The sequence below is a fragment of the Platichthys flesus genome, chromosome 3 (assembly GCF_949316205.1).
Source record: "Platichthys flesus chromosome 3, fPlaFle2.1, whole genome shotgun sequence".
Lineage (NCBI taxonomy): Eukaryota > Metazoa > Chordata > Actinopteri > Pleuronectiformes > Pleuronectidae > Platichthys > Platichthys flesus.
Window position 1 is genome coordinate 20,574,679 of NC_084947.1, and position 20,401 is coordinate 20,595,079.

The window sequence follows — 20,401 nt, forward strand, 5'->3', positions numbered from 1 at the left end:
ACACCACCACATAGAAGCCAGGCTTCACCTGCAGTACCTGTCTCATACCAGCTGGTGGCGGTAACGCGACGCGGTTGTTTGCCAAATGCTATGAAACGTGTAGAAGAAGAAGAAGCCTCGCGTGAGTCTGTGCCGTGATTGGACAAAGTACCACGTGATCGACGTTGTCACAACCCGGAAGAATGACATGTTTATTGTTGGCAGCAGCTCAGGTAAGTGGAGACGCTGCTCGAAGATCAGTCATTTATTTATATTCATTTATTCAGTTTATTCTTTTATTCTCAGGAGCCTGTGTTTATTTGTTAGAGGTGAAGAATCGCTAATGTTTTTATATCGTCAGCTACAAGAACATCAAACGCAATTAACAACCTAATAACATTGGTTACATCACGTTTATAAGTTTAATAATGTTTAACGTTTAATCGTTTTTTGTTCGGCCTTTATGTATGAAGTGGACCAGACATTATTTCTTGCCAGTATCTATCAGGTATTTATTTATTTCGCTTCTGCTTTACACTTGTAGTGTGAATAACGTGAAACCAACTGATCTCTGTATCAATGAACACCTCTTGGTGTTTACATTGAAGCTGGACATCAGTGGTCGGTTGATAAACAGTTAAACACAACATAATGAGGGATTTCCCTTTGAGGCTATGGGTGTTACACACATAAAGGACCAGGCTAAATTACTACTTTACAACCCCCCCTATCAGCCTCAAGTGACTCTAATAATCGGTGACTCCATCATTAGAAATGCGAGGATTGGACTGTCTGTTTCCCCGGGGCCAAGGTGCGTGATGTCGCAAACAAAGCTCCGGACGTGATAAAATCCCACCCCGGTGTTTAATGAGATATCGCTCACGTGGGCATATGACATATGACTTCCCCAAGCAACAATCTGTACTCCTACAACAGGACTTTGTCCGTCTGTTTAATATCCTCACTTCCCTAAAACGTAAGATCCTCATCTCCCGAACCAATTCCGAATTCCCTGGCTGCTCTCTGCCTGTGCCGCTTGCCTTGTGCCTTTGGTGGACAGTTTTAGTATCTTCTAGAAACGGGTGGAACCTTTTGGTCCAGATGGTCTTCAACCGAACAGACCGGGGGCTATTGTCCTATGGACTCATCTGCTCGAACATACCACACAGAATTGCCCCTCAGCTGTAGTGACCGGAAATGACCGGCCCACCAGCGAATGATGTCCGTCAGGTCCCTGTCTCTGATCTGATTGGATCCACATCAAATATAGGTAACTTTTCTTCTGGACTTAGACCAAAACACAGATCAATACAAAATACCCGTAAAGATCACTGCTAGCTGCCAAAGGGTCTTTGAATTAAAACGATCGGGCGCCTATCAAGACAATCTTATCTTTATTAATACACTCCCCTCAACTCCCCTAAGCGGGTCTAGACCCTGCAGCACACACATGCAAATCATAACCATTTCATTAAAATATTACCTCATCAAAATATTTTACCTGACTCTTAAACATCATACCCCAATATAATAAACTGTTTTTACGCCATGATTTTATCACTTTTAATAATTTTGACTTTTGTTAATCATCAGTAAAACCTGGCTCTCCCAAGGACACAACAGTCCTCTGGAATCATTTAACCTCACTCAGGCAAAACAGCCACTCAGGCAACTTCAATTTTATTTGAAGTAATAGATTCCATCATCAACCCCTCCCCCTTTCATTTTACAGACACCTCACAAGAGATGTGTGAGAGGTTTTTAATTGCTTGAGGGACTGACTAATCTTTCCTCCTGATGGCAGTTGGGCCCAGTATTTGAATAATTCTCAAAAGATCCCTAACAGAAGGAATCCTTCCTTCCAGTTTTAAACCTGCTGTCGTCCACCCTCCTTTACAGAAACCTAACCTTGATCCCTCTGTTCTTAACAATTTGAGGCTGATCTCTATCCATTTTTATCAAAAGTTTTAAAAGAAATTGTTTTAATCCAACTTTTATATTTGTCATAACAACGTCTTTGAGAAATTTCAATCCGGTTTTAGATCATTACACAGTACAGACACTGCCCTCCTCTAAGTAACCAATGACAGCTGACAGAGGAGAGATACACACACAGAAATACCTTCTGCTGAGACCTGATGACACTGAAAGCCTAGCTGATGTATTAGAATGTCTTAATGATATCAACAGTTGGATGGCACAAAACTATTTGCAACTCAACAACTCAAAGTCAGAAATAATATTATTCTATCCACCTAACCCCATCAAACGATTAAACGTGACCTTGGTACCTGGTCAATCAATGTAAAGCCCGTTGCCAGAAACCTACGAGTCCGGTTTGACCGAACACTCACTTTCCAACCACAAATTAAAAAAGAAGTCCAGGCCTGCTTCCTACAAATCAGAACCATCTCAAGAATCAAATCTGAAATTTCACACCCGGACTTGCAAAAACTAATTCATACACTAGTCTTGTCTAGATTGGATTTCTGTGACTCCCTCCATCATCCAAGAGTCGATCTTCCACCTCCAACTAGCTTAAAATTTAGCAACTCAGCCACCTGGTCTTAAAAGACAACATCACATTACTCTGATCCTTTGGCTCCCTGTCTGTTTTTGAATGGATTTTAAGATTTTAGTGATCACTTTTATAGCACGCCAGGGTCTAGCCCCAAGGTACATCACATATTTATGGACCCCTGGTGGGCCTGCACTCAGCCTTAGCTCCTCAGGTAAAGCGCTGCTTGCTGTTCCAAAGTCCAGGTTGAAAACTAGAGGTGACCGTGCCTTTTCCATCAGGGCCCTTCAGCTTTGGAACGACCTACCTCAGCAGATAAGGCTCGCAGAGTCAGTCACTTTATTAAAATCACTTCTTAAAACCCATTTCTATATATATACTTGCTTTCATGTGATGTTGTGTTACTATGATTTTATCGTTTTCTTTCCACCTTTTCTTTTACTTGTTCACGTATTCATATTTACTGCTTTTAAGTGTTCAAGTTTATTTACTTTTCTTGCTCTGTTGTCAAATCACTTTGTATACTCTTTTGAAAAGTGCGACATAATAAAAGTTTATTACACCAAGTAGGGTTAGGGTTAGGGAGGTAGGTCACTGACAACACTTTAGTCTCTGAGCTTGAACTAGTTTTCTGACAGAGTATCAGCAGAGCAAAACACTGAATCCACTTCCCTTAGAAAAAAGAAGATATTAAACATTTCATTTTCAGCGCCTTGAATATTGTTTTGTCTGCTGTGGACAGACGGGTGGTTATAACTTTGTGCTTTCAGAAAATTGTTAAAGAGGCTCGTCGACTTCTACTAGATTTGTTTTTTTATGACTGTTTTTATACGGCTGCCAACTGTGGGTTTTCTTTATTGGATATTTGAACATCTCTGCTGCTATGACAAATTCATCGTCCCTCAGGGATTAATAAAGCAATATAGCTATTTCTCTCTCTCAGACGCACACACACACAGGCACGTCTCTCTAAAGTTGTGAGGACTCTCGTTGACGTAATGCATTTCCTAGCCCCTAACCTTAACCATCACAACTAATCGCTGCCCTTAACCTAATTCTAACCAACTCTTTACTTTCAAACAGCCTATTTAATTTGTGAGGACCAGCAAAAATTTCCTTACACCATTATGTCCTCACTATGGTGATATTGAACAAAAATTGGCCCTCATAACTATATAGACAGGACCCCTGTGCGCTGTAGGCCTGTTCAGTGATTTGAGTGTGTACCTACGTCATGTTAATATATTTCTAACTAACTTACTACGAACCGCAAAGTTTTGATAATAAATGAATGTACTTAATATGTAATTGTGGTTAGGATGGTCATTCAGTCAGTGTCATTTTAAACACCAGCAGTGGATTTTTATGATATTTTTTTTTTAAACACACGCCTGAGCCTTCACTCTCCATATGTCTGCCAGGTATCTTAATGTCAAGAGGATAAAACATTGGCTGGACCATAATGGCGTCTTACTTTGAAGAACATGACTGTGAGCCCACCAACCCTGAGGAGCAGTATCGGCAGAACGCTCTACTTGAATTGGCCAGGTGAGTGTAAACACACCTGACTCGTAGTGATGCTGTACGGCACTGTCGGTGTCCAGTGCTCTGACCTACCGTTGATCTTTGTGTACAGGTCTTTAATGCAGGGCTTAGACTTACTTGACTCAGGAGCGTTCGACTCGTCAGACTGGGATCAACGTCTTCCCCCCCCAGCTGCCAAGACCGCTGTTCAGACCCTCACCGTGGTCGTCATCTCTCCAGAGCAAGCAGGTGACCGACGTGCACTCCAGTGGAATGAATGTGTTTTACTATTAGGTTTATGACCCAAAGAGGAATAAAGTTATGCTAACAGAGACAGATATCAGGCTTACACTCTGAGGGAAGGCAAACCCCCTCACAGCTGGTTTTCAAGCCTCTACTGGATTAATAATATTCTTCAGGATTTAATCAAGCTTTTATAAATTTCTCACAGACAAAGGTCTGAAGTGTCCGGTTTGTTTGCTGGAGTTTGAGGAACAAGAAACAGTTCGAGAAATGCCCTGCAAACACCTTTTCCACGCAGGATGTATACTGCCCTGGCTGGGCAAGGTAAAGCATGTGAACTTATTCTTCACATTTTACATCAGATATTATACAGAAACGTGACGATACCCAGTTAAAATCGCTAATACCTTGATCTTGCTTTGTGTCTTTTCAAATCGTAGACTAACTCCTGTCCGCTCTGTCGACTTGAATTACCAACTGACAATCCAGAGTATGAAGAGTTTAAAAAAGACAAGGTGAGTATAATTATGCATTCCATCGTGCAACCGATCCTCCTACAGACCTGTGTCCCCACTGAACAGATTTCATTGTGTCCTGTAGGAGAGGAGGAAACAGAGGGAAAACCGTCTGGAGGATCTACACGGAGCCATGTACACATGACACCACGATGCTGTGGTGCAAATTTGTAGCACAGTAATGTTTTACAGAAAATGATGATAAAGAAAAATTCAATAGATTCAGGAAAAACCCAATGCTACATTCATGCCATTTCATTACAGATTTTGTAATATAGATGCGTCTGGAAAAACATCTGTTAGCTTTATATTTATATATATATTATATATTATGAAGAGTAATGACAAATATCTCCCAGCAGCAAAATGTAATATCAAATATGAATAAATGGTTTGCAAAATAGCTGAAATGCTAACAGAACTGAGCTCATTGTAAATACAATATATTACAAATATGTAACAATATAAATAAATAGTCTGTGTAATTTCCAGGTTCCATGCAATTGACACGGCATGAATGCAGCATAAGCAGTAACGTTGAACATTTTAAATGCTCTTTTCACATTAGTTAGAATAAATTCACCATAATATTAACTATATTTTAAGATGATTTTAAACATACATTTCATGAACTTTAAACGCACAAAAATGCTGTATTTGTCTTATGAATATTATTTAAACATAAATGTTTATCAGTCAATCGATTTAAAGAATAATATGCATTTCCATACATTGTCTTCAACAAGGACAGACTGAAAAAGAAAGGTGAAGATTGAAGCAGCAGAGGTTGAGATATTCTGACTTTTAATCTCCAGTGTGGCTCAACTCCATAGCTTTCTGTGAATGTGTCGTGTTGTCACTGAAGGAGTTGTGCTTCTCGTGCTGACTAAGCACTTTCATGTATAAAACTGGTTCCTCTAGTCTAGACCTTGTCCCATGATGTTTAAGGGATTTCACTTCACTTCTGGCCATCACACAGTCATTTGGTATGAATGTGGTTTGATGGTTCTACATGTTGGTACATGTGTATTAACACAATACTGGACCTGCAGCACTGCTCAGTGTGATATTTAATCAGCAGTGTGTAGAGCATTTACAAAAGTCAGCCGTTCTTTATTTCATCTATGTTGTTTCTATTTCTGATTAAAAATAAACACCTGCTTTTTACAAATATAGAAATGCTGTCCTGTTGTTTTACTCCACTAACCAGTGCAGTGTTGGTGTACTTAGATATTCCCAGAGGTCACGTGACCTTTAAACCCCTGTAACCACTTTAGCTTGGAGGACCACACCAGCAGTATGGAGGCATGTTTTTTTTTTCTTTCCGTTTCATTATGTCTCAAGAATTGATTACCAGTAACTTCAATTGTAGCTGATCTGAAGACTCAAAGTGTTTTGTGGACACAAACACTTTACCCACCCCGCCATCAGAATTGTTGTGAGTAGATGAGGGCGTTGTCTTCTTTCGATGAACTATCCCTTTAACAAGTTCACTAGGCAAATTTGTTTGTACCAAATTTTTATAAATTCCCTCCTGGTGTTCCTTAGATATTGTGTTCACATCTGTAAGGTCACAGTGACCTGGACCTTTGAGCACCAAATGTTAATCAGTTCAGCTTTGGATCAATTGACGAAATCTCGGTGTTCTCGAGATGTTGTGTTTACAAGAATGTGACAGGACGACCCAAAAACATCAGGCCTCCGGCCACATGCTGTTCAGGCACAACCAACACAGCGGAATCTTCATGTTGAAAGAAGAATCCATGAAAACCATCTGCTAATAATTTATCATTTTTATTTCATATTTGAATATAAATCTCTTTCAAATTAAAATACCTAAATGATAGACAAATCATTAAATATTTACATAATTTATAAAAAGGAAACAAGATTCGGTGTTGACTTGTTTTCAAGGAATTACGACTCCTCCATTATCTATTTTCAAATAGAGGAAGTAAGACAAATACATTTGTATAGTTTCCGTGTTGCTTCTGCTGGAGCTCAACACATGTACAGGTCAGGCAGCCTTTAGCAAAACAGGATCCTCCCATGAACAATCTTATCACATGAAAGCTTACTGAAGAGCACAAAAAAAACCTTTTGTAAAATACATCTTTAGATTTGGGTTTATGAACGATGGTGTTACAGATTAAATCCAACCCTGATGTGAGGGCTCACACAAGCTGCCGTTTGTAGTCACATCTCGTGACTTATTGGTTACAGTATGGTGAAAATAGGCTACAGATCAACACAAATTCTGAACACAATCCCCTGGCACAGTATGAGGGATAAGGCTAAACCAGTGTACTCACACCAATTCATTCACCTACTGCTGCTGCACAGAAAACCGATCAAAGCTCCAGAGGATTCCAGTCTTTTTTTTTGGCAAGATTACAGAACAAGACAGGATCGCTCCCAGAAACAACGGGATGATAATTGGTTTGCATGAAGAGTAAAGAAAACAGACCTGACACATGATTACGCATCTTGAGCCACAGCCGATCCACTGAGCTGTCAAATGCTAACACCTGTCGAGGCAGATCTTTGTGGATTAGCGAGTCACCGTCGTGGTAATTTGAAGACTTCTCTCCAACTTAGATGATGGTGAGACAGAGAACCTGTTGGGACTCTAGCTTTCACCTTTAAACATCATCACACCAACAGGAAAATTAAAGGAGGTAGGTGATGTGAACTTTGAAATGTGTGTATTGCTGGCATCCAATAGATAAACACTTTAAAAACATGATGCAGAGGGCAGAACACTGAGTGTGTGTGTGTGTAGAGAAACAGCTCAAAGAGAAATAACTCATTCACTTAAACAGAAACTTCGATGATGGAGTGCAACGTGAACTGGGAGTCATTCGTCAGCTTTAGTTTGAGCAGTGGTCGTTTGTGGCAGTCTGGTTTTAAAGCTAGTTCACAACTCTTTCCCTTGAAAATGAATTGGCACCAAAAAAGAAAGAAAAACCTCAACATATAAGAAACTTTCAGTTCAGTCACAGCCTGTGTGGCATCATGTGGTTTCGACTCTGTACTGTTGCCATTATGACACCATGAGGTTTATGGCACAAGCGTCTTATTCAGCTCTCTGTTCAAATTTCACCTGTAACTACTGAGCAGGTTTCACATCACTGCTTATTTAAAACAAAACAAAAAGTCCAATAAGGCTTCCAAGGGGCCAACCTGGAATCAAATCAGCGTGTGGACAATAACTACATAATTCTGTAAATGTGTTTGTCACATTAGAATTGGAGTTTAAGGAGCAGGTCACTTCAAATGTCTTGGTGTCACACTTTTTTTAACAAAAAGAGCCCTGTGTTTAACTCCAACATACTGAAAAAGGCATTATTCACTCCAGCTGAGTGGTAACTATCACATGACTGATGGCGATTATTGCACCGGACATGACGGTGTGAGAAATACAAGGTAGCAGGAAGTTAATGTAACAAACAAGTCATCAGGTCATGCAATCTGTGGGACAATAATGGAAAAACACCAAGACACACAACTTCAGAGATTCTCAGTTCAAAGTGATTGAGACGCACACAGTCGTAGTCATGACAACTGCAACGGAGTATCACCGCCACTGAAATGGAAAAAAAATGATCTGAGATTTCGTCAAGTCGTAATGTTACCACAAAAAGGGTTGGAATTTCTGTGAATAATGTTTGTTATTACAAGAAAAAAGTCATAATTTTAAAAGAATACAGTTATAATATTACATTATCACAAGTACCAGGACAAGTACCAGGACAAATGGATGTGCAACATACGTCTAAAGAGCCACACAGACTTGGAGGAAGTAGCCTTTTGTGTGGAGGAGGGATTGTGTCGATCGTTGGTCACGTCTATGTGATATTCTATCTAGCTTCATAATTTCTCAAGAATCAATGGGATTGGTCCAAGATTTTGGAGCTCCAGCTCCAAATAAACCTTTTTTTCCTCATTAAATTATGACTTTAGTCTCGTAATGTTGTGTTTACATTCTCAAAGTCTCCGATTTTTTCCCCTTTAAGTGGCCCTACTCCGTCGTTGTTTTTTGCATATGTCAATGAAATGGATTGACCTCAGGAATGACAATGTCTAAAGATACACATACATATATTATGTAGAATGATTTTAAAATACCATCAAAATTTGCATTCAAATCATCTGTGCAATCAAATCAAATGTTCGGGTGAAATCAAGGACTTTTTTGCCAAATCATTTGACAGATAATTTCTGCTTGATTGATTTTAAAAAGGCCATATGCTTACAGCCTGTAAAACATACATAACTGTTAACTACCCACATCTCAAACATTCAGTTTTTTCTACTAACTACGCAAACGCAAAATGGTTATTCTCTCATTCAAAAAAGTGTGCCGTGCAGAGATAAGCTAAAGGCCAGAACAGGTGGGCCACGCAGAAGCATTTGAAGGGGTGTCTGTGGGGAGGAGAAAAAAACCTTGTGGGTTTCAGTAATTTACATTTTCCGCCATGACACCAGTAACAGTTATTTAAAGAAAAACAAAAACCTATTCCAATAAAAAACTGCCAAAATCCACAGCCATCTTAGAAACATTCATGGTTCCAGCATTCACACTGGCTCCACACATTCAGCCCTCCTAAAACATCGCTACAGAAAATGTTACAGCACATGGTAGTGCAGGGGGGCTTGCACCAATGGTGGTGGAAATAAACAACAGTATAGTTTTACAGTTGGGTCAACCTGGTGTTGGTTCAATGCTTTAAGATTTCAGACCTTACTCTCTTGGTCCACACACTGCCCCCGTCATCTCATCGGTCTGTGTGAGCCCATGAAGCACCTCTGCAGGGACATTTGTTTCATCCTCTGGCAGTGATGCAGAGCTACAACATGGCGATGCTCTCCGGGGTACAGTTGAGATGTGTGGATGTGCTGCTCCCACCTGGGGACTTGAGGCCCTTCGTCGCCCCGCTTAGTGTTGAGCCCCGGGCCCTGGGGCCCATGATAACGCCTGAGCCGTGGTGACTCCGCTCCAGGCCCACCATCAGGGTCTCGCTGGTGACGGTGCCAAACTCGTAGGTGAAGGTTCCGTAAAAGACCAGGATGTCTACTGTGAAGACCCACTCGCAGATGGCTGCAGCGTGCTGTAGGATGAAGCTCTCGTGGATGAAGAAGATACCGCCTGAGGAAGAACAGGTTGAGGAGGACAAACAATGCTTGTTCATGCATGAGCAAAACAAGCCCTTTTTGCATGTGGGAAAATAATGGTAAGACACAGTCGTAGTCATGAAATGAACTGCAGAGAATAAGTGCAACAAGAAGGGATTAAAAGCTAAGATTTCCACAAGAATTAAATCGTGAAAGGGAGACCTGACACATGTCAGCAGCATGGCCATGCTGTCCTGTCTCCAAGTTGAGAGACAAACATGGTGATCTGTCCACTAGTGACTCAAGGCTGGAGGAGAGAAAACAAGAGGTCCGTCTCCAAGGGTTTATCAGCATGACACCAGCCGACTGGACTGTGAGTGCACTGATCTCAGGACAGATGAGGTGCAGCTGTTGAGGGGAACAGAGCCCAACAGAAAAGAGTGAGCATATTGCAAACCACCACATACAAGTGAAATTCCCCAATGTGTGGATAAATGAAGTTCTAATCTAATACGTCTCACTCCTATATATATATATATATATATATATATATATATATATTTCCTATATGAATCCCTCACAACAGATGTGTTTGAGCAGGAAATGTGCGACCTCAGAGGGAGACGGTTGTTATTAGTGGTTGAAAGTTACACCTTAGTTTCTCTCAAAATATAAAAAATGTCCACTGTGAAAAGGGTAAGATTGTTATGTGGTAGTTATAATAAACCAAGAATTTTAAACAAAAATAACAGAGTCACATGTATCAAAACATGAGCTTAGAAATGACATAAATATACATGAGCAATTATAGGGGGGTTGTGCCACTAATGTGTAAAGGATACTGAGGACGAGTGAGACCATGGCTCCCAGTGCCAGCGCCACCCGGAAATGAGCCATCCAGTAGTCTAGGGCAGTGACAGCTACACGGTAGGTGAGGACACACTGCAGACACACAAACAGCAGCCCGGCTGGAAATGCCACACCCGCTCCCACATAGTGTAGAGATTTGGCATGATCAACCTATCAGAAACATAGACGCACAGAGACTTTGGAGTGAGTGTTTGAACTCATCTAAGGTCAAAACAAAAAGGGGGCAAATGGTTAAAGCATCTTGTGAGTTCATGTCACAGCTGCTGATATTCACCTGGAAGTTGCCCACCATGACCAGACCCACAGCGTTGGTGCAGCCAGACACCATTGCACTGGTGTTGACCCAACATCTGTGGCTATGCTCGATCACCTGGGCGTAGCGCAGAAGGCACACCATCACCACTGCACAACACAAGAGAAAACACAAGTTCACGCTAATACAGTTACATCTTTACAATAATATGAATCAATTCAAGTCAATCGTTGGAAAATGAATAGCTTCTTTCTGTTTATACTTGACTTATGTCGAAATACGATGCTCTCGTTTAGTTATATGTTTACCTATAAGTGGATGGTGGAGGATCATGCAACTGCACTCATTCTGCTGATGTTGGACTACCTAGCTTGGTTTTTCGTTCTCATTTCCCTTAATCATATAGAAGTCACAGATCAGAACTAAAGGATAGTTGTAAAACTAGTCAGAGAAAAACAGAGGAATGACAGAAATAAAAAATGAGACAACAAAAGATGATGCGCAATCAAATAAATGTAAATACAGTGTATATGAGAAGAAGTTGACATGAATAAAGATAAGACGGTGAATACAGAAACAGAATTAGGGACAGAAGGGGGGAAATTGGGGCAGATCTGATGGTGATAAAACAAGATGGGCAGAGGAGTAATGGAGGAAGGCCACACAGGGCAAGCGCAGGGGAGAGGACACAGGGGGGAAGTGGAAGGAAAGCCGCATTCATTATTGATCAGAGAGCACGGGCTATTTCAAGCCACTCCACATCTCCTGGAGGTTAGTGGCTGACGTCTGTGGGCACCACAGAGGACAAATATCACACAGAGAGCGTACAGAGGAGACAGACATTAAACACTTCTCACCCCAACTGTAACCTCAGTAATTGTGTCTGTATTAGAGTGTCTGTATAAGAGCCTTGTTTTCACTAAAGTGTAAATCGGGTAAATTTGAATTTCATAAATAATTAGCATGTAACAATAAGTTTTACACCACAGTACCCAATATTTGTGGAAATCAGAAGCTAACCCTAACCCCCTTACCCCAATATAAGTTAAGTGTTTAATATTTAAATTACTCCTTTGCAGATTAGTTAAAAAAATGCGTGGTTTCCAGATTCATTTTTTTAAACCTACTGGATTTTTTACTTTCGGAGCTAGTAAGCTGTTTCCCCTTGTTCCCAGTCTTTATGCTAAGCAAAGCTGACCATCTCCTGGTAGAGGGTTCCTGTTTACTGTAAAGACATAGTATGAATGGAGTGGTATCAATATGCTCATCTAACTCTAAGCCAGAAGGCAAAAGGGTGCCTTTCACAAAAGGATGTACTCTGGAACACACAATATTTTGTGTGTGTGCGTGTGTGTGTGTGTGTTAGAATGAGCACTCACCCATGAATGCTCCGACGTTGCCAATCAGACTGAAGAGGCAGCTCTCAGGAGGGAAGGAGCCACATTTACTGTCAGACATGAAGACACAACAACTCTCAGTATCATAGGGAGGAGACGTACATATAATCAGTGTGCTGTGCAGACATTCACAGTCAAAATATACGGAACTAAATAAAGTGATTATAATTAAAAGATATGTGAACTACACTTCTACAGTAAGAATCACTTTGCTCTAATATGTAGATGTTAAACTGAAAAAGACTTTAATTCATGTTCACTGCTAATAGGCCTACAAGTCACATGATTCCTTTCTACAAGACACGTTCTTGTACTTGCCTGTGGTTAGAGGCTTATTTGCAAATCAAACAATTGCATTTTATGCAAAGCGCGGGTTAATGACCATCACAGAGCCACAACATAACAAGAACTAAATCCCGCCTCTGGGCCTTTGCCGACACAAAATTGCTTTTGTATTCTGCAGAGACCCAGACATGATGGGAGGAGGAGGAGAAGGAGACCTGATGAGTGGGATGTCCTGGATGGTACAGCATGTCTTGGGGAAGCCTGGTCGGGGCAGCTCCTCTGTGCACGTCACATTGTAAGACCTGCAGCAGGGGGACAATGAGTTGCATTTATTTCCTGTTGAGCTTTTGGACTGAGACTAAAACGATTTAGATCAACCGAATACTTACCAGTTCTCCACAGGACAAACATGGTGATTCATCACAGCCATGGCATATCTGTGGGATGAAGAACACAACATTTAAAGCAAGAAATGGCAAATGGCTCAGTGTTCGAACATCTGATGAAGCAAGTAGAGCCATCATCAATTGACAACATTACACTGGCCTTAATGTAAAGGGTTATTCAGCACAAAAACAAAACCTGAATGGACTTTGCAATCAACTTATTCCCATTTGCAACTTCCCTTGTAGTTGTTGACCATGTAAATACAATTGCCGCGTGTCGCGGGAACACAAAATAATGCACTCTGACTCACACAATCCATATTCCTGTGATGGAGAAGGCAGACAGGCTGACAGGCAGGACGATCCAGGCAGTCATTGGGCTGGCAGTGAGCTGGCTTTGTCCCAAGCATGGGGTGAGAGGGGGGCTTCGGCTGGAGTGACGGCACAACAGGAGGGACCAGGTTGGGGGGGGGCGGGTGGGGGTGTGGGGTCACTTACACACAGGGGGAACACACAGGGGGAGGGGGGGCATGTGAGGACAAAAGGGGGGAATGGCACGGCTCTTCTGCTTCCACGGTGCCCTGCAACCAGCCGCAACCTGAAGTTAGAGAAAAGAAGTTGTCAGTGAATTAATCAAAAGCACAATCAGTTAAATGAAATATAAAACATGTACGTTAAACAAGGGAACTAATAAAGAGAAAGATCCAACACGTAAAGAATGATCTGTGACTTATGAATGACACTCAATAAAAAACATTTAAATACAAACAAAATTTGCTACTCTGTAATCATAAACTTGTGGTTATGTTCAAACCTGGCATCAACATTAATCTTGGTTAATCAGAGGGGGACAGCTTAAAGCATGTCACAGTACGTTAGGTCACTATAATACAGTAAATCAAGGTGGGAAACACTAAGAAATTAACTATTATTTCAGGTCTTTATGAAACTGCAGAAGGTCAGAGGACATCAGCTGAGTAGGCGGTCCTTCAATGTGGTCCAGGAAACATGTTCGTAAAAACAGCAGAAATAATATGGTCATACGCAGCCTACTCCATCTCCAAATGTGGAGTGTTTGAATCTCATGCGTAAGAGGACACTTAATCCATCAGATAACTCATGACGCATGTTAAACCAAGTATCCAAAGGGACTGCGACATACTGGAAGTTGTTATTGTTATTGTTATTGTCTATTTTACATCTTGACTTTGTCTACATTTCATTCAATGTCAGTTGCGTCTCACTCAAAACACAACGTACTGCAGCTGTGTTACATCTCAGGCTTTTAAAAGTGCCTTCACAGAAAACTGAGTTCAAAGAACAAGAAGCAACAAAGAACTGCTTCGCCTCTTCTGTTAAAAGTGGTGCTGTAAAACAACGAAAGCTGACAGACAGCTGACATGCTGACATACATGCATGCTCTACAACAGGATGTCACTGATAAGGGGTTTTCAATCTTGACAACACAACAAGAGTAAACTGTGGTTGACAACACATAAGAACTGTAGGTCACGGATGGAGTTTCTTGCTCTTAGTGGACAAACAGGAGTTAAGCCTCTTCTCCTACATTAGTACCAAATTAGGTTTGTTCGTGCACTGGCTGTTTACTAGCAATAATAAAACCCATTTTGCCATCACACTTAATTTTATAAAGAACTGTAAGAAGAAAAAGACCCCAAAACAAAATTGGGAAAAATATACAAGTTAAAGCTAGGGTTGGTAATCCTGGAAAAGTTATTTTGAAAATATGCAATCGATAAACCCCACACCCTCCTATCGACCCCTCTCCTCACAGCTCAGCGTGCACTGCCTAATAAATTGCTAGACGCCGACTTTGCTGAGACTCTGTCGGTAACTTCCGGCAATCATCTCTGCCTCAGCGGTGTATGTCTCTCCGACTGAAGACTCGTGAAGTGAGAACAAGTGTAGGGTGCGCACAAGTAGGTAGGTTGGTCAGTGACAGACAGGTATTCCAGACAATCATTTCACTAAGTCCATGTCTATATTACAGCCACTATCCCCCCCCCCCCCCCCCCACCCAAGAAAAATATATTAATTGATGGCCATGAGGTTGTGAAGAGGATATCAACAAATAAGATAAAAACATGTTTCTGAAAACTAATTAGGGACCCTTGCTTTAAATGATTCTCTACTGCTTTTCCAAAATGGCACAAACACTGATTACAGAGCACGACGAGACAGAAAGCCCCTCTTCAAATTAAATTACCAGCAACATGAAGTAGTGAAAGGGACTGTCTGAGCAAAGTGTACCCTTCTGAGAATGAGCTCAGCTAAGGTCAGCTCAGCGATGGAGGAATCATGGTACAACAAAGCTGTATCATTTTACACAGTGTACAGTTACAAGTTTGTCCTCTGCCTGGTGGAATAAACAAGCAACTAAAAGGAGATTACCTTAAAGAACAAAATCCAAATAGGATGAAGCTCTCGTTCTCAAAAGGTCAAATTGACAAATAAGAAAATTACTTTTATTATTTTTTATTTTAGTTTTATATGGTTGAATGTTGGAGTGCAGGAAACCTAGACACATCCATTCATGCTGTGCATTTGACCTTCGTTCCCTTTTGAATTACAAGTTTTGTGATCAAGGTGTTTACAGATGACGCATTTCGTCACAAACAGAAATATATCAATATTGTTAACACTTTGGTCTTTGAGCTCTTGTTTGAATTGTGTTTATCTTCTCTTGGGTCATTTCCATAAATAAACAGCTTAGATCTACATGATCATTGTTTTCCTACATGTATGTTCCTCTCCTGCCCTCAAAATTGCTGTCTCCTCATATTGCTTGGTGTATATATATGGTAGTTGTATATCTTGCTCTTCTGAATGACCACAGTCAGCAGGAGAGTTTCTATAAAGGCTTTTTAAGTGCTGTCATATATGGCAATTTGACAGCAAGCCAGCAGGGTCCCCAGATGCCGCGGCTGTTTTACAATGATCACACTGGATCGTGAAGCTTGCAAATCTCAGCTGGAAAAAAACATTATTTGAACTATAAGAAGATGCAGCATGCATGTCACATGTTAACACAACCAATCACTTACCATTGTTGACCCACAGCAGGAACAATTGATTGATATTCTTCATGGTCACTCTAAGACCTTATTCTAACAAAAACATGTGAGGTTCTAATTGTTATGCAATATATTCTGTAGTACAGGTGGAAAGGTCGGTGCAAGATGAATACCAGAGAATAGATAACGTAACGATGACCATTTTTTTCCCTTCCAAATAAAATAACTCGACATAGCATGAAAATTGTATTTGTGGCGGATAAATTGTAAAGACAAACACGTTACAGCACTTGAAATGTTTGATTTGATCAATAGGTTCATGAGTGGTTATTATGACTTTAAATCCATAAATTCAGATTCTCTTCGTACTGTTGCGACGGGCTGTCTGAAATAGAAATCGATTTAACTTAAGAGTTCGCTTGGAATCAGAAGTAATCAAAAAGCTCACAATGACATCACTGTCAGCATATCAAGCTAACATCTGCTAACATGAACTGGTTGTAGGCATTAATTAGAGCAGTCGATGGGTAGAACATACAAGGGTTATTCTCCATCATGTGTTATGTTCTAAAATGGGACAGTGTTTATTTAAAAAAGGCATAGAGGTGATGATAACTGATCTACTGAGCGGGACACATGGCTTACAAAGTGTTGCTGTACAAGCTAGTAACCAGTCAGGTTTACCCTTTGTATCGTTGATCGAAAGGCGCACAACTGAAGTTTTATCCCTAAAGTCTACTGGTGGCCACTAACACCTGCTAACATCTACTGGTAGTTGGTAACGTAGGTTGAGCAGAAGACCTTCAAACGTACAAGGAAAAGTTATCAAGAGAATTTATGGTATATATAGTATTTATAATGTGTATATGAAAGACGATCTGATCAAAACCAGTTCACCAACAGTCTGCAGCTGTAAGACAGAAATAAATGTCTTCGAATAACTGTATTTGGGCTAAAACGCAGGACAATCAAAAGCTCAAGTGTCATTGTGTCTGTGTGAATGTACAGGGGGCCATAATACCCCCCACCCCCTCGCAGCCATTCACAGGGAACCTTCGCCCCTGCACTTGGAAGACTCAACACAACAGTGACAATGTATTTTAATCTAAAACACGGTTCTGTGTACCTGCTCCTCCACAGCAGAACACAGCGAGCAGACCGAGCATTATCCCCGGAGCAGCTGCCGTGCACCGGGTAGCGGCACCGCTAGCCTCGTTAGCTTCCTCCTAGCTAGCTAGTTAGCTTTGCACTTTACCAGTTGTCTTGACTTGACACTTGGTCGCATCACGGTTTCCGCTAACTAAAGCGAGCAGCTGCTTAACAGGAGAGGTTCCGGGGACGAGACGCGGACAGTACAGGCACAGAGCGGACGGGACGGAGGAGTTCCACCTACCTTCACAGCCTGCCGTGTTCACCACACACCTCAACAACCTTGGTTTCCTTTTCAAAACAGCATTTTCTCAGCAGATCAGGCTAACCGCGTTAATGGCTTCCGCTCGGGCTTTTCAAAATAAGGGCTCCAATGTAAGGTTGGCTTTTAGGAAATTATCAATGACATCGGAACTGTATTAGAGAGAGTGTAGAGAAATCAAAAAACACTGGCAAAGCTTATCAACTCGAACGAAAAATTTGATCCTCAGGAGGTAAAAGATCCATCTTCCCCTTTTGTACTTGTAATTTCTCTAATTTCTGCGGTCTGTCTTTGCATTTGGCAGCATGATACATGTGATGCTTTTTATTTCACACAATCTCAAAATCTCCTGTTGTTAGGATATGCTGTGCTTCACCTTATTTTACATACTGTACAATGGGCAGTTTAAATGTGTTCAATGATGCACCTCCTCACATTATAAAAGAGAACTGGAATGATATTTATTCTAAATATTGTTTTGATAAATAATGATAAAATCAACTGTAATGTTGTACACATTCTTGGCTATGGCACTGTGTATTTATGTATTATATATGTATGTATGTGTAATTATACACAATATGTATGTTTGACTGTACCCAACAAAAGGACATATTACTTTGGAAAACCCAAAGGTTTCCTAATTTCTGGTGCAAGTAAAAAGCTAACTTGTGTAGCTTCAATTTAAAAAGATAGCAAATGTACAGTAGCAGTCTAATAGACATGGTACGTTGATTATACATTTTTTTACGAGGCAAGAATGACAACAGTATTTTAATTTAGCCAAAAATGAAGGGTATCATCAAATCATTGAAGAAAATCAATCAATTTTAAATATAGGGATTGTAGTTTACATTTGAAAATGGGTAGAGAAATTTGAATGTTTTATGTATATCATATTGCAGTTAGCTGAATATATTTGGGTTGTAGACTAGTCAGACATTTGAAGCTGTCATGTTGAGCTGTGGGAAATTATAAAAGGCATTTTCACAGATTTCTTAAATTTCATAGACAAAAACAAAACAAAACTTCTAATGATCAACTTATTCTGTGCTTCAACCACATTGAGATGCATATCTTATAAAGGCTAATTTAGCTGAGAACAGTCATAACTCTAAATACATAAATCACTGCCACCTGCGGAGAGATATGTGTGACTTGATCTTGCACTGACTGTGATACCACCATCTGCTGGATTCATCTGTTCACTACAACATGTCACTTTTTCACTGATTTCATACAACTGATATTCTGATATTCAGAAAAACAGGTCTAGCTGCTTCTCTTGAAGACAGTCACTATCACAGGATGACACACTGAAATAGATTTTAAGGAGAATCTTATTCATAAAATGCTTGCAAATAACCCTTACTACAAGCCATGTAATCATAATCATGATAATCACCATATTCAGATGTTATAGCTCATGTTACCCATATATGGTTAGTGTGCCTATGGTATTGGCTGAATTCCTATCTAACATAGCAAAGGTCATGTTAAACACTAGAATTTATTGTTACTGAACAATCTGATTTTAAGCTGTAAATAACAGGGAATGTATGGATTGACAGGAGGCTTTATAAACCTATAGGAAGGATTATAACCTTCATTCTTGTTTTACTAAGCAGCTTTGAATGGAATTTACTAAATTTGATCCGTAAATCTTGTGGACAGTATGGTGACTGACCGCAGACCTCGAGAGCAGATGATATTAATCCATGAAATGCAAGTATGGAAAGAATAAGTGCTGCTTCCTGCTGTCACTGAATCATTATGGGAAAAAAAAATTCACTCAAACTGTACATTTACTTCTTTCTCCTCTGGAACGAGAGTAACTATTGAGTAATGCAAGGATGGCTGCTATTGTGCATTACATGAAAGCAAGAGGCAAGACTGACTGACTTTTTCCTTTTATAATTTTCCTCACAGCAATGTCTAATTTCTTTCAGATAAATGATTGGAGGAAATAAATGAAAAGACAAGTCCACCTGCTTTCACAGACATGCAATGTGGAAATGAAACTGATACATACAACAATTGATAGATAATGACAACAAACTTCTCTTCAATTTCTAACATGCTCCTGAGTCAGTTATTCTATTACAACAAAAGAAAACCCCTAAAAATGCAGATATTCAGGAGTGTTTAAAGAGACTTTGCCACAAGGGACACGTGGTGCCCTATGTCCTGTGAGACCAAGCCCCTCAACAAATACAAAATAATAATAATAAAACAATCAAAGTAACGTCAATAATACAGCTGTTACAAAGTGCTGCAAAATATCAAAGATAATAATCAAATTATTACAATTTCATTTTAAATCAAAGATAAAATAATACATCATCTAAAAGTAATGGCAAAAGAAAAACATAGGTAATAGCATAAAAAATGATACCAAACCTTAACATTCCCATCTTTAAATGATTCTTATGATAACAAAATTATAAACAATGTGCAAACACAAATAATAAATAAATAATAGAAAATCTATTTATGTTTAAACCTCCACCACCATCCCAGGCACATCATATCCACACATACAACATGTATCACATAGTCTTTCAATAAACCTCTAAAATTATGAATCTTTTGGCAGAATTTTTCAGATATAATGGCTCTTGTTAGTAGGTTTTCAACCACTGTGTCAATGCAGTCTCCCGTAAATAGTTGATCACACAATTTAAAGGCAGGTTCTCATCAGAATGTCATTTGCCTTCATTTGCCGATCCTGCAGCAATGTCCCTGACAATATCTGTCCATGACCAGTTGACTGTAACAGCAGGAAGTTGCATGAGTTGCATAAGATGCTTATAAGGACAGTAAATTGACTCAGTTAAATGAAGTCTCCAGACTGGCGCAGCAGGAGGAAG

The 20,401-nt window shown here is 40.1% G+C and overlaps 2 protein-coding genes across 5 annotated transcripts; one reads left to right on the forward strand and one right to left on the reverse strand.

Annotated features, from left to right (window-relative positions):
- Positions 1–163: 163 nt before the first annotated feature.
- On the forward strand, positions 164–5,958 carry rnf181 (ring finger protein 181). Of its 4 annotated transcripts, none has more exons than XM_062384440.1 (6): positions 164–212; positions 3,919–4,045; positions 4,134–4,270; positions 4,473–4,588; positions 4,705–4,779; positions 4,865–5,958. In XM_062384440.1, the coding sequence occupies exons 2-6, from the start codon at positions 3,960–3,962 to the stop codon at positions 4,922–4,924; spliced, it is 474 nt and encodes a 157-aa protein (XP_062240424.1). In that variant the 5' UTR covers positions 164–212; positions 3,919–3,959; the 3' UTR covers positions 4,925–5,958. The 4 variants fall into 4 exon arrangements, with proteins under 4 accessions (XP_062240424.1, XP_062240433.1, XP_062240416.1 ...); XM_062384449.1 differs by lacking the exon at positions 164–212 and adding an exon at positions 230–487; XM_062384432.1 differs by lacking the exon at positions 164–212 and adding an exon at positions 231–1,249.
- A 596-nt stretch (positions 5,959–6,554) lies between these two features.
- On the reverse strand, positions 6,555–13,692 carry LOC133950183 (transmembrane protein 150A-like). Its single transcript, XM_062384420.1, has 7 exons — positions 13,397–13,692; positions 13,089–13,136; positions 12,915–13,001; positions 12,397–12,464; positions 11,039–11,166; positions 10,737–10,914; positions 6,555–9,928 (listed from the first exon to the last, which is right to left on the reverse strand). Exons 1-7 carry the CDS (start codon positions 13,459–13,461, stop codon positions 9,630–9,632), a joined length of 873 nt encoding a protein of 290 aa, XP_062240404.1. The 5' UTR covers positions 13,462–13,692; the 3' UTR covers positions 6,555–9,629.
- Between the last annotated feature and the right edge of the window lie 6,709 nt (positions 13,693–20,401).